Below are 12,870 nucleotides of genomic sequence, written 5' to 3' on the forward strand. Positions count from 1 at the left end.
GAGTAGCATTTTCTAAAAGAGATGGTGGTGGAAAGAGAGTCAGGAAGAGAGGGACTGCTCTCCTTACACTGTCTAGTTGATTAGCCCAAGGGATTTGTACTCAAGCCTTCACCAACAGCCTGGCTAGTTAGAAATGCATCATTTAACTGAAATGCTTTTCTATTCTTTGCTTAGCTGTGGGTTGGGAGGACAGGGTGGAAAAATTGCATACTGTTACCCAAGGAAAGATGCAACAGCACTGCGACTACAGTAACAAATGCAGATCTAAACTGGAAATTCCACATGACAGTGATGATCCCTACCCCCACTAGAGTACATGAGTTTTGGATTTTTTGGTTTTTTTCCTTTTTTAAAAGTTAAATCCTCTCCACAAGGGGCACAGTGACAGTAGGATGCTAACTGGAAAACCATGTATCACAGAGCAACTGGACACCCCTGTAATTCCATTAAACACCCAGCTTCTGGTTATTTCTTCAGCAGAAGATCCCTTCCCTGCTGCCCTCTCCTAAAAACTAGTTAGCCATACGCTACTTTATTTGGTGCCAAGGTAAAACTTCAACCAGTTGTGCTATCAAAAACAGTATACACAGAAGCTGACAGACCCACTTGGAAAAACTCAACTGCTTTCAACACTGCTGCATGCAACAGCACCATATAGGTATTCCCAGTGCTCTGATGTACCATATTACATGAGGGATGTGTGGGTATCTGTGGAGTACAAGATGTGGTATCACTATACCTCTTAAACCAAAAGGAGTTGGGTCACTCACTACTTCATGCCGTTTAGCTTTTTTGTCAGGACTGGTAGGAGAAGCTGCAGGAGGATGAATAGGCAAAAAACACAGAAGAGAGATATTGAAGAACTGGAAAAAAGAATAGGTGGATTGCATGCTACATACCTTTGAGTTTACACTGGAAAACAAGTGGATTTCTGTAATCACTCTAATTTTAGCTGTCGTCGGTCAATTACAGCAGAAGGAATTAATTATTTACATGTATTTATTTGAAGATAAATTGACAAATTTATTTCACAGTAATAGATGAAAGTATATGTACACTTTTCCAAATGAACTAGACATCAACTAATTACAATTAATTTCAATTTTAGACAAACACCACCAAATTAAGCAATCATTTTTATATAAATCTAGTGCTACAGCAATACCTGGTCCTGTAAGAAGGATCATTGGCAATGTCTGGCTTTTAGCAGAAGGAGATGGAGTTTCTGTCAAGGCAAGCATGGGATATTAGTGCTTACCTCATTAGCATTAGACACACAACCCTAGAGCCTCTCCAGAAAGAACTCAAAGGTAATCACGTTTTTAAAAGGCATTCTGAAAAGATGCTTGGAAAAAAAAGAATCATGCTCTTGAACAAGTGCCATCATCTTAATGCAATTCAGACTGTTCAAAGACAGCTGTTCCAAACAAGAAGTGAATGTACCAGTGCAATTACTTGGCAGGAGGAAGCAAGAAAGGTCTCAGACTCCTGTTGCCTGTTTTAGAAAAAAAAGTAGAGACCATTTCTGGAAGCACAGGGAAATTCTTATTTGTTTTTGTATCCAGCAAAACAACATTGTCATACACATTCTGCTGTATTCATGCTTTGGGAGTTCTGTTAGCAAGGATGCTAATATAGAAATACTCTAGAAAACCTTGATTCCTTTTTGCCAAGTACAAGCGCATTTGGGGCAGATCCACTGAAGCTAGAAGCAGGCCAGGTGTCTGATCTGAAGACAACTTTCTTCCTCTAGTTTTCCTACAGGAATAGGGCACTATAAACTCCTTCCTTGGCCTTGACAGTGAGACCGGAGGCATTGGAAACCGCACTCCTTCCCTTGCTCCAACAGCTCCACTATTCCCAGCTGCATCTCCCCCTCCCACTCTGGAGCCGGTTTCTCTTGAAATCTCCCTGTGAGGGTCAGTGACTCATGAACCTATCTTGAACTCAGGAGAACAAGCTAGTACATACACTGAAAACCTGCTACACTACACACACACACACACAAAGTGATGCTTTAATTACAGCCTTAAACAGAAAACAATCTAGCTTTTTTTTTTTAAAATTACCTTTCTGACTTTTGAGGTTAGTAAAGCCCTGCAGTGTAAAGCGCTTTTTTGACAGTACAGAGCATTCTGAGGTAGAGCTAGTGTCATCTACAAAGGAAGAAAGAGACACAGAAAGAAAGGGGAGAAGGCCATGAAAAGATCAAGGCAAAAAAATCGTTTGCAGCCCTGCCAGGGAACCTGCATGTTAGGATGAGAAAGGACAACTGAAAGTCCAGGTACAACAGAAGAACCCAAGTGGCCAGTTGTTCTCACTGTGCAGGGGCTTGTACTGCCACCGGTTCAGTAAATAATCTCCATGATGGGAACCAAAATTCAAGAGAAAAAAAAAAAGAACAAATCCAAAAAGAACAAACCCCAAACTCTTCAGAACAGGTAATGCTGGAAATTTATCCAGAGGAAGAGAACCCCGAGAAGCTGGGCAGCTCTAAGAGAAGACCTACTGCATACTCAGGCCTCATAATACATAGCTCCCACCTCCTTTTGGCTACCCCTCATTCAAGGTGACTTTGCGCCTGTCCACACCACACCGTGGAATGCAGAAACCCCAAGCTAAGGGCAGATAGGACCGGCATGCTCGTGTAGCGTGGGCAGCTCTTTGTGGGTGGGCTGCCTTAGGGCTAAAAGCAGCAAAGCCCTGCTCGTTCAGGTGTAATGCTGCATTTCCCTGCACTACCATGGCTACTCTGCTGGTGGATCTGCCTGTGCATCTGCAGTGCAGGCATGCTCTTTGCAATTGAAGATAACAGTACATATGTGTAAACTCACCTTTGCCTTTCTCAGGGTACTTTGGCGCTACTGCGGTGCCATAACCTTCTAGACTTGTGAGATCAGCTTTTCTCTCCTCCATTTTTTTGGTGTTTCTGATGTGGTTCCGTGAAGGACTGTTTATTGGAAGAAAGTTAAGACAATTAATTGATCTGCAGCAAATTTGGGTCTAAACAGGGGTGATGACCTTTGGTCGTGGGCTGCCTTTTATGTACAGGTATATGGGCTGAAAAACATTTCTTAGCTACTTCCCAGATCATACCTTCCAGGATTGAAGAAGTCATTGGTGACTGTGCATGGAAAGACCATGAGCACGTACAAAGGAGAAAGACTCCCCTAACTGACTGCAACCTCACGTACTATGGCAGTGGGAGCTACTGAAAAGACAGCTCAGGACAACTTCCACTCACTCTCAGCTACAGGCACACATTCTGTGCTGACAGATTTCTCCTGAATGTACTAATCAAAAAAAGAAAAAAAAAAAAAAGGGAATAAACTCTGCCCCTCAGAAGCTCTTAACACAGGAAAAGATGAAGGATGAACAAAGAACATAGGCTGGATCTTGCAGTTGGATTCCCATCACACCTCGGATTGGGAATGGAATGGAGAAAGACATCCCACAAATACTATACATCTGGGAAATTCTCCCTGAGTGATAAGCAGATGCATAAAACATGCAGGGCAGAGAGCTACTGATACATATTCGAGAGCACACCATGTGGGAATGACTGAAGACATGAGCACATGGGCTTAGGGGTATATACACATATCACGAAAAAAAGAGTGAGTAGCAGAGGATTAAAAAGAGGTGTCTGAGAAGGGCAGAACAGCAGGTGGGAGTAGAAGAATATACAGGCTGGTAGGGTGAAGGATAAAAAAACAGGAAAAGAAGAAAAGCTTGACTCAGAAGTTGGGACTCTGGAGGAATCAACAAATCACTTTAAAAAAAAAACCACCAAAAAAACAAAAAAGGAAATTGGAGAAGAACAAGGGACAGAGAAAAGATAATGCCCTGAAAAAGACAAAAAGGAAGCAAAAAATAATCCAGGTGAAGGAAAAGAACAGAGAAGGAAGGAAGAGGCCGCTGCTCCACATAACTCTCTTATCTGGAGTGTAAAGTACATAATTAGCTGTTCAACAAACAGACCCATAATACCACCAGGATTTTGGCTGGTGCACAAAATGACTTTTCTGTGTTGCTCTCTATCAACTGGCAAAGCCCATGTCACTGCTGCTCAGTTTAACAGTTCTGGAGATGCATAAACACCAAGCTTTACGGCTTTATAGTAGGAAGAGACCTAAAAACCCCCTAAAAGATAAGGACCGGTATTAAGGGATAGGAGTAATGAAGAACTGCAAACTAGATGTATTAGTATTTTTACAAGACAGCCAGGCTGATTTGACAACATACTTACTTACCTTGTACAAGATGATGCTGGTAGAGGTAAACTCTGTGTTTGTTCTAGTGTCCTGTGCTGACTAGCTTCTGTAGTGGAGGAAACAAAAAGAACTATTAACATCGATTTGTTTTTTGAGCTTTTCATTTCTATAGTCCTACACAGTGAAGATATACAGGGCAGGTTTTGAAGTTCAAAGAGAAAAGAGATTAAAAAACCATATATATATAGATCTATCCAAAATATTTTACCTCTGCATGCCTGCAGTTGACTTGTCAGCACTTTTCTTATTTCATTTACCCAAGTAGCTTTAACTTCAGGGGTTGGTGCCTACCCGAAAATAAATACAAATCAGCCATCAAGCATAGAATACTTATTTCACAGAGTGGCATGCCAAAGCACAGCTTTGGAGGAATCCTTCAAAAGGGACAGACAGAGGTCCCTCTCTAGTCCTTCAGCGAACAGAAACTAGTTGTGACAATTGGAACACGCCGAGGCAGAGGCTGTGCACGTGCTACAGTCAAACCCCGGCTCCCAAGCCATCCACTACTCCAGTGAGAGCAATAGTAATGGTGTATACAATATCCTCCATCGATATTGTAAAATGTGATTATTTTTTCCCCCAGAAGACTCTGCAATTGAAATATATTAAGAAACTACCTTATGAATTAATCTGGTGGTGGTTTGGGTTCCCCCTCGCTCCCGTTTTTTTTGCATTTCCTCATCACTGTCTATTAGTGATATAACACAGGAAGAAAACTCCAGATCTTCTTAGGGTTAGACTCCCCCCCCGCCTTTTCGCTCTCCTTTTTTTTTCTTAACGTAGTGGCATGTTATTTACCTGTATAATGTAAACTTCTTCCCTTGCATTATACCAGATTTCAAATTTTTTTGCATCACCTTTGACATTTTCTGTTATTCCAACTGCTGCCATCTGGAAGCAAAGAGAACAGAAGCTGACCTACCACATTGCAATTACGGTAACAACAGAAGCAGGCAGCTACTGGTATTCTTTGATACCCTATTTCTGAAAAGGAAAACCACATCTGGCTTCTTGCTCAAGGAAAAGAATAGCCAATAACATATGATCTGCATGTTGGACATAAGGGATTTAGTGCTTTGTATCAGCTTGGCTACCTTGGAGGGAAGAAAGGTTTCCGTACATTAAATTGAGGATGACCCATGAGATGTCTCTTTTAAAATCCAGACCACCAAATCTTACATCTATTTTACACTACCCTGCTCTACATTTTCTGTGTGATTAATATAACTGACACTCAGCTAGACTAGTATGGTTTGGATTTTCTCAAAGGGTGATTTCCTGCCCACCATCTCTCTAACAGACAGCAACACAAAGTAACACAGACCTGCAGCACCAGTTAGGTTTGCCTGAAAGAGCAAAGTTCCCAGTGCCAAACCGTAACACAGCTTCACAGACAAAAAACTAGAATGTTGTATTACTGCAGGCTAAGCCCTCAGTACCTCGACCTTGCTGGACTGCTCGGTGTCTTACATTTAAGGAGTGTTTGTAGCTATAAGAAGGTGCTTTCTCATATCCCTCTCCGTTTTCTTCTCGCTTTTTACAGAACAGCACTGCTTTCTCGTGGAGGAAGAGGTGTCGCTGCATTGGCTTGAAGCGTGCCAAATCCTTCACCTTCGAGTGACCCTTTTTATGATCAGTCCAGACATTGAAGGATCCCTGCATTAAAAGCTTGCCCAGCTCATTCAGGTTTCCCTGGAACAAAAAAAAGCGATATGTATAACTACAGAGAGATAACATCAGACTAAAACACATACTCTGAACAGGTATTCACAAGTTCTGTTGTTCCAAGTAATCTCTCACATCAGTGTTTATGTTGGGTTTTGAAACATAATAAAAATAAAGTCAGTGTTGGATTTTTACGCATAGTTTTCTCTCCCAACACTGTTCAGGCAGTATTTTACAGTCAAAAGTACCAGTAGCAGACGTACAGAGATCTACCCATAGAGAGAGGGGGAGGCACAATACACATACTTGGTTGCTTGGGTTTTTTTTCCCAAACTCTGCTCCAAAGCTGCTTATGTTGTGTTTCGGGGTTTTTTTTTAGTTTGGTTTTGTTTTTTTTTTTAACTGGAAGTTTTGGGTGTAATTTTACACACAGATATAAAAACTTAGGAGCAACTCCCATTTGGCAAGTAGCCTAAACCAGGCTCTTTGTGGTGATTTTCAGTTTCTAACTCAGTGTCAAGTAGATCAAAGAAAAAAAACTTGGGTAGATGGAGCAAAATATTATTCATAGCAGGAAAACTTCAGAAGAGTATAGAGAGATCCATTTTCCATTATTTTCATTACACAATTCAGTATAAAGACACCTTTTGTAAAACATTCTCCTCATTATTAGTACACAGTATAGGGTATGCTGTACATATATATAAGAAATAAATGAAAATAAATTAAAAAGTAAGTAAAAATACTGTTACTCACATCGTAGCCTGTAATAGCTATCTGGTGCATAGAATCATTAACGGCTTTGAGAATACCCAATATAGAAGTTAATGCCTCCTGGAGATCTTCAGCACCTTCACAGTTCTTACTGTACTTCAGCATTTCCTGAGTAGGCCGGGAATGACGACATACTTAGCTTTGGAAACAGTAGGGACTAGGAATGTTCAAATTTTAACACTGAATTTGGGCTATGTTTTTAAAGTTATCCAGTAAAGTTTTATACCATATAATCTAGTGGGTTAAATACTGGCTGGAATTCAGAAGACCCTGAAGTTTTACTTCTCCTCTCTGCTGCTAATTAGCCAAATATATTTTGTTCATCTACAGGTTTTGTAAACTCTACCTAAGAATTTTACAAGACTAACTTTGCAAACATTTTTTTCAGCACAATTGCTAACTCCCCCCAATCCAAAACACCCACAACCCCCAAAAACAAACAAAAAAAGGATATTTTTTATATCTGTTACTTTTTAGAAGAGAACAAATGTAAAACCAGGCAAATTTCATTTATTATTTGAATTATGGTGAGGCCTGGGATGCTAGTAACAGACTTAAACTGCACTGAGCATTGTCTACACATTTAAAAAGGCATCGCTTCTCCAAAGGGCTTATTGGTGAAGCTGCATCTTCCAACTTGATCCAGATAAACATAGCTGCAAGTTCACGTGGAATCCCCCAGACTTCACAGTACAAGAATAAGCATTAACTCATGGACTACAGGCAGTAAAGATACTTTAAATCAAAAACCTAATACTCCTCTCTTTACACAACCTTAATGTAATTAATTCTTTAAAAGCTGTTAAATTCAGCTCAGTTTTAACTCAAGAGTAAATTTGGTCCGAGGCAATTTTTTTAAACTACTGTTAAATACAATTATTGAAACATGTGTCTATGTGGGAAATATTTCTTACTTCAAACATGGCAAAACCTTATACAATAATTTAAAAATTTATGATAGTATATAGCTCTCATTTTGCTCTCTCAGCATAGCATGTTTAAGTGAATCACAACAGCATCCTTCATAAAAACACCATACAGTGCTCTCAGTCAAGTACATTTCCTAGAACGCAGCAACAAAAATTCCTGCAATATGGATGAGGCAACTGTAACTGAAGAGTAACAAGTACTTCAGATACTCTCTTTTCTTTGTTGCAAAGGTTTCTTGGTCCTTCTCCATTTCCCCTAATCAACTTTTCATTCTTCTCTTCAGCAGAAATATAAGGGCAAAAGTAGTTACGCAAGGTGTCTCTGTAACATTTGCCTGCCTACTAGCAGCTTTTTGGCTGGAAAAGAAGACAACCGAGCTGGAAGTTGATAGACTGGAATTTGTCTCTGTTATGATTTATACATCTGTCTGCTAACTTCTAGGTTTCTCTCCAGCAGGCTGAGAGAAGCAGCATTTAAAAAACCAAATACACAAAATGTACTTAGCATTATAGTTTAGTAACACGTACCTTTAGCAGTAATTGGTATTTGGTTATTCTTTGAACGGGTTTCAGCAAGTATGAGTCCAAACTGAGCTTGTGATCGAGTTTCCTTTGACACTCCTGTAATCAGTGTTGGATTTCATCAGGACACTAATCAATATTTTTGTTATTTGTTCTTGAGATGATTAAATAAAGACAAAAACCCAAACCAACCAAACAAAAAAACCAAATCACAACAAAATGAAAACCACAATTATTTTAGAGATTTCAAGCAAGCATACCTGAAAGAATACAGAATCTGAAAACTGCCTCCACAAACTTTCAGATCGAGGTTTATTTTGACAGTACTTTTCATAAATCTGGAAATCTTCCATCTGAAATTGGTGAGAGAAACAAAAGGTTAATAAATTCTTGTGACTTTAATAGACAAAGCTCATATGAATTTTTTTCATAATCAATAAGGCTACGAAAAAACGACAACAAAAAATGCAATTCCTTGAGGCATCCCAAGCAAAAAAACAAATATTCAAGATCACTGATTTTATAATGGCTACTAATTTTGTACTTGGGACATCAGAATAAAATGTTCCTGTTAATTTTTGCTTCAGTTGAATGTTAGGTACCTTACAAAGAAGCACATATTATATTTACAAATATATTTCTATTACAATATGAAAAATACTTCTATGAATGCCCAACCATGAGTCCCTCTGTGCAACTTTTTAAAAAGTCTTTGCCCTTTTTTCCTTATACATTTTCATTTTATGGATGTGTTTTTCACTGGAAGTTGCACCAAGGTAGACCAAGCAGTTTGTTGCCCCTTTCAACTTCAGCAACTAAATAGCATGAGTTCAGACTTGTTGAAAGCGAAGGGAAATAAGACTGTTGAAAATGTCATAGCAACTATAGATAAAAAGGAAAGACTAGGTAGAAAATCAGCAGGCACAGAAGTACCTCTCTTGGTCCTTCAGTTTTAGGAAACAGCATCTCCATGGATGTAGCCAGTAAAACAGAAAGGGGAGGGAGGGCTCCTCCCAGGACTTCAGAGCATCAATAGGTAGCAACAACAGGAGATTGATTTCCATAAACAGATTCTTATTTAGCCTTTAGTATACTACAGGTGAGACTCACTGTTTAATAAATCCCAATTTAAAAAGTTTAATTCTGTCATAGCTTTCTATGTTGAGAATAAAAATATTTTTTTTGAACTTACTCTGTTGAGGTGTACTCTTTAAAGAGAACAGAAAAGAACAACAACAACAAAATCCAGTAAAGAAATCTAACCAAGTAAATCAATCCTTTATAGTGATGTGAAACGATGCAGTACATGACTCCTCTCATGTTTTCCTAACTGTCACTTTCATAAAGCAATTTTCTTTCAACAAGGTAGTAGCTCTTTCTAACACAATTAATTACCCCACACAGCAGAAAATATCCCCAACTCTCAATTAACATCTCCATTCTCAACCTGTTACCTGTTCAAGACAAACAAAGGGGATGTGGTGGCAATTACTATATGAAAAATCACTCATATGTTACAGTCCTAGGGGGGCTTATGAACAAAATGCCAGCAAAAGATGACACATACCTGATCCAGAAAGCACCGTCCTACTAGTTCTGGGAATTCTACATAGTTTTCTAGTTCTCTCAAGAATATTCTATGAGGAAGAAGATTTTCTTAGAGCACATGTTAAAAAAGTTGCAGTAATTGTTCACATTCCTGCAATTTGTTTTCTAAACTTTTGGAAACAGAGTTGTAATTCTGTACTACAAAACTAAACAAAACTCTTCTAGATCATGTATTTAAAAAGGGATAGCAAATTAAACAAAACATTCTGACCAATTTCTTTTAGCTTACTGTTGCTACAACTGAAATCAAATATAAGATTGGGGAGGGAAGGGGGATTTTGTTTCCCTGCCTTATGTATTCAGCAGCAGGATTTGTACAGTTTGAAGTGTTTGGTTTTTCCTTCCAAATACTACCAAACACCACAAAGCAAACAAATTGACCAAATCCCACCTCCCCAAACCAAAAAAGTACCACCCCAAAAGATCAGTGGCAAAACTTCCAGTCTAGTTTTGCCTGAGTAAGAAATAACTATTTAATGTACTTAACTTCTCTTGAAAATACTTCTCTCTTCTAACAATTTAAATATTATCCTGTGAAGAAATAGCTCTCTAGCAGCAAGGATTCAAACTTCAGAGAGAGGTCACTCAAGTATAAAATTAACCAGCCTCAATCAGATGTAAGAGTTGAGAATTTAATTTGTGGTTTAGAAAAATAATTTACTTTCCATAGCAAATTTCATAAAAAATAAAAAGAAACTCAAACCCAAACAAACCTTGCTTTAATTGGCTAACCAGATCCTAGTACCTTTCTTCAGGAAGAGGACCACAATGCAAAATTTTGCCTGTGTACTGCAAACATTTGAATAAAGTTTCACACAGCTTTGCTCATCTTTTATAGATATTTTGCTTTTCCTCTTCTATGTAATATGAACTTTCACGTGCCAGATAGCCAAGTGGGACTCAGTAAGGATCTTTTAGTAATTTAAATCAGATTAAAAGAAAGAGTAAAAGAATCCCATCCAAATGCTATTTTTAGATCTGAATGCAAATCCTCACCTGTTGTGAAAGTGATAAATTTCTTCCATATTCCCAAACAAGATATCCTTCTTATTTTGGAGTTCTGGTGAAATGAGATGAGCCATTAAGGGGTTGTCCATCTCTGCAGCATAACCCTGCAACACAGGAGAGAAGCGCACTGATTATCTCCCATTACTTGCAGTATTTATCTCTCTCTGACAAGGCAGTCTGCCTGCAGGCTGACAGACAGCAAAGAGCTCAGTATTAATTGTGAAAAAAATATACAAATTCTGTTTTTCCATCAGTCCAGTAAAACACACCTATAGTCTTTAGAAAGACACTTGAATAATTACTGCAATTTTAGCTAAGCAAGGATAAAACAAAGTTTGCAATCATTTACACAAAGCAAAGGCTATGCATTCCCATACTGCTTACAAATTATAGTTCATACTTTTTCTGTTAAGACTTTACACATCTGAGTTTAAAGCCACAATTCCAGTACACACGCAAACCTTCATGCCAGTCTTAGCTATTAGTACGAAGGAACAAGCTGACCTTAGTTATTTCTGCAGGTAACAGAAACCATTAAGCTGCAAGTTCTATCTTTAAGACATTTTCATTAGCTTTGGTACCAGAGTCATAACTTTACATTCTGACATCTTCCATTTGTCCTGTAAGGCCACAACCTCTTGCCTCTTTATCTAGCACAGATAAGGAAAAGAGAGCACGCAGGTGGCTTTAGCCCAGGACTGTTCTCCTCTGGTCCTGAGGTCACTAATCTGTGGTCTCTCAAAACACTAAAAAACCCCCAACAAACAACCTCCCCCCAAAACCCCAAACCCAAACAAGAACACCCCCAACCAATCAATCAGAAAAACTGCAGGAATACTCTAGTACCTGTATTGTAAGCAGACTTCTTAATGTAAGTAGATTTCTTAGTGTACAGGCACTGAAGGAAGATGATGAGACCTACTTTAGATTTGGATTAAATTTCTTGCTCTCTCCTTTTTTTTTTTAAACACAATTACCACGGACAAGGTTATCGCTGCATTAGTGACATTGATTATAATAAACTGCACTGAATTACAACAAACTGGCAAATTAAATTAAAAGATAAGCAAAAGTGCACCTACAAGTAAGATTTTCAATTTCAGAGTGATGTCCAAACTACAAAAAGCAGGAGAACTAGCTGATAAAGCCAGCTAGCCTGAAGAATTCAAGCATTTGAATAGGACAGCAATTAGGTGGTGTTTGTTTTTTTTTTAAATCAGGAACATTCCTTTAAAAATCTGAGTATTTTTCCTCAAACACCACAAAAAAGAAAAAACAAAGGTATAGGCAAAGATGCTGTAGCTCATAGATAGCTAACCATTGGTCCGTCTCTCATATCTCTCCCACAAATAGGAAAAATGCAGAGTCTGAAAGAGAGGGGGAAAGAAAAAAAGAAAAAAGTGGTACAGCCCTAAAAAAGAAAAATAATTTATGTAAAATGGAGTTAAAATAAATTAACAGGGAAAGAACTGCAGCCACCATGCAGTTTAGATGCTGTGAAGAGATGCATGAAGAGAACAACTCATTTCCACTTGAAGTAAAGATGTTGCTGAACATATCAGCAAAGCAGCATTGGCATAAAGAAGGGGTACCTAACCCACCTGAAGTGAAAACAAACCTGACAGAGCTCAGTGCTTTGGATTCTGAAAGAACAAAAGCATGAAATCCATACATTGACAAAACACTTTTGACAATTTTTTTTCACTTCAGGCTGACATAATACTTATTTTAAAAATTTAATATAAAAAAACCCCTTCATGTTTTCCTACCTATGCAGTACTTGTGTTTTAAGAAAGGAGAGGGAAAGCTACTCCATGCAGCCACAGGGATCATTTAATCTTACTTTGAGAATATATAAGGCTTTGCTTAGTCTTCCATTTGAAAGCTGTTCTAAAAGCATCAAAGTAAATGGAAAAAGGAGTCAAATACAATACCTAAAAATAGACCAATATTTTTCCCCAGTAAAAACTACTGGATTTCACAGACTAAAGTGGGATGACCATGGTTATTAATGAAAGGAAAACTATCAAGCTCAGATAAAAGCAGCTGTAGCAGTTTCCCAATAATCAATGTTGGGAACTACCTTGTTT

General features: G+C 38.4%; 1 protein-coding gene across 19 annotated transcripts in view; it reads right to left on the minus strand.

The window, feature by feature from the left end:
* The window catches only part of MCF2L (MCF.2 cell line derived transforming sequence like), a 160,016-nt gene that overhangs the window by 6,182 nt on the left and 140,964 nt on the right, over positions 1-12,870 (minus strand). For 12 of the 19 annotated variants that reach the window (XR_008232952.1, XR_008232953.1, XR_008232954.1 and 9 more), the window contains 13 exons: positions 10,769-10,884; positions 9,732-9,801; positions 8,425-8,517; positions 8,171-8,263; positions 6,696-6,821; positions 5,745-5,966; positions 5,073-5,165; positions 4,483-4,561; positions 4,254-4,320; positions 2,835-2,950; positions 2,070-2,156; positions 1,166-1,225; positions 740-814 (listed from right to left, as the gene is read on the minus strand). Coding sequence is in view for 14 of the 19 variants with exons in the window: in XM_052773693.1 (XP_052629653.1) it covers positions 740-814; positions 1,166-1,225; positions 2,070-2,156; positions 2,835-2,950; positions 4,254-4,320; positions 4,483-4,561; positions 5,073-5,165; positions 5,745-5,966; positions 6,696-6,821; positions 8,171-8,263; positions 8,425-8,517; positions 9,732-9,801; positions 10,769-10,884 (1,297 nt within the window). In the remaining 5 variants the exon portion in view is untranslated. Of the gene's footprint in view, positions 1-739; positions 864-1,165; positions 1,226-2,069; positions 2,157-2,834; positions 2,951-4,253; positions 4,321-4,482; positions 4,562-5,072; positions 5,166-5,744; positions 5,967-6,695; positions 6,822-8,170; positions 8,264-8,424; positions 8,518-9,731; positions 9,802-10,768; positions 10,885-12,870 lie in introns of all 19 variants that reach the window. The other 7 variants (XM_052773704.1, XM_052773705.1, XR_008232955.1 and 4 more) reach the window with 6 other exon arrangements.

Source organism: Harpia harpyja, chromosome 22, assembly GCF_026419915.1.
Source record: "Harpia harpyja isolate bHarHar1 chromosome 22, bHarHar1 primary haplotype, whole genome shotgun sequence".
NCBI lineage: Eukaryota > Metazoa > Chordata > Aves > Accipitriformes > Accipitridae > Harpia > Harpia harpyja.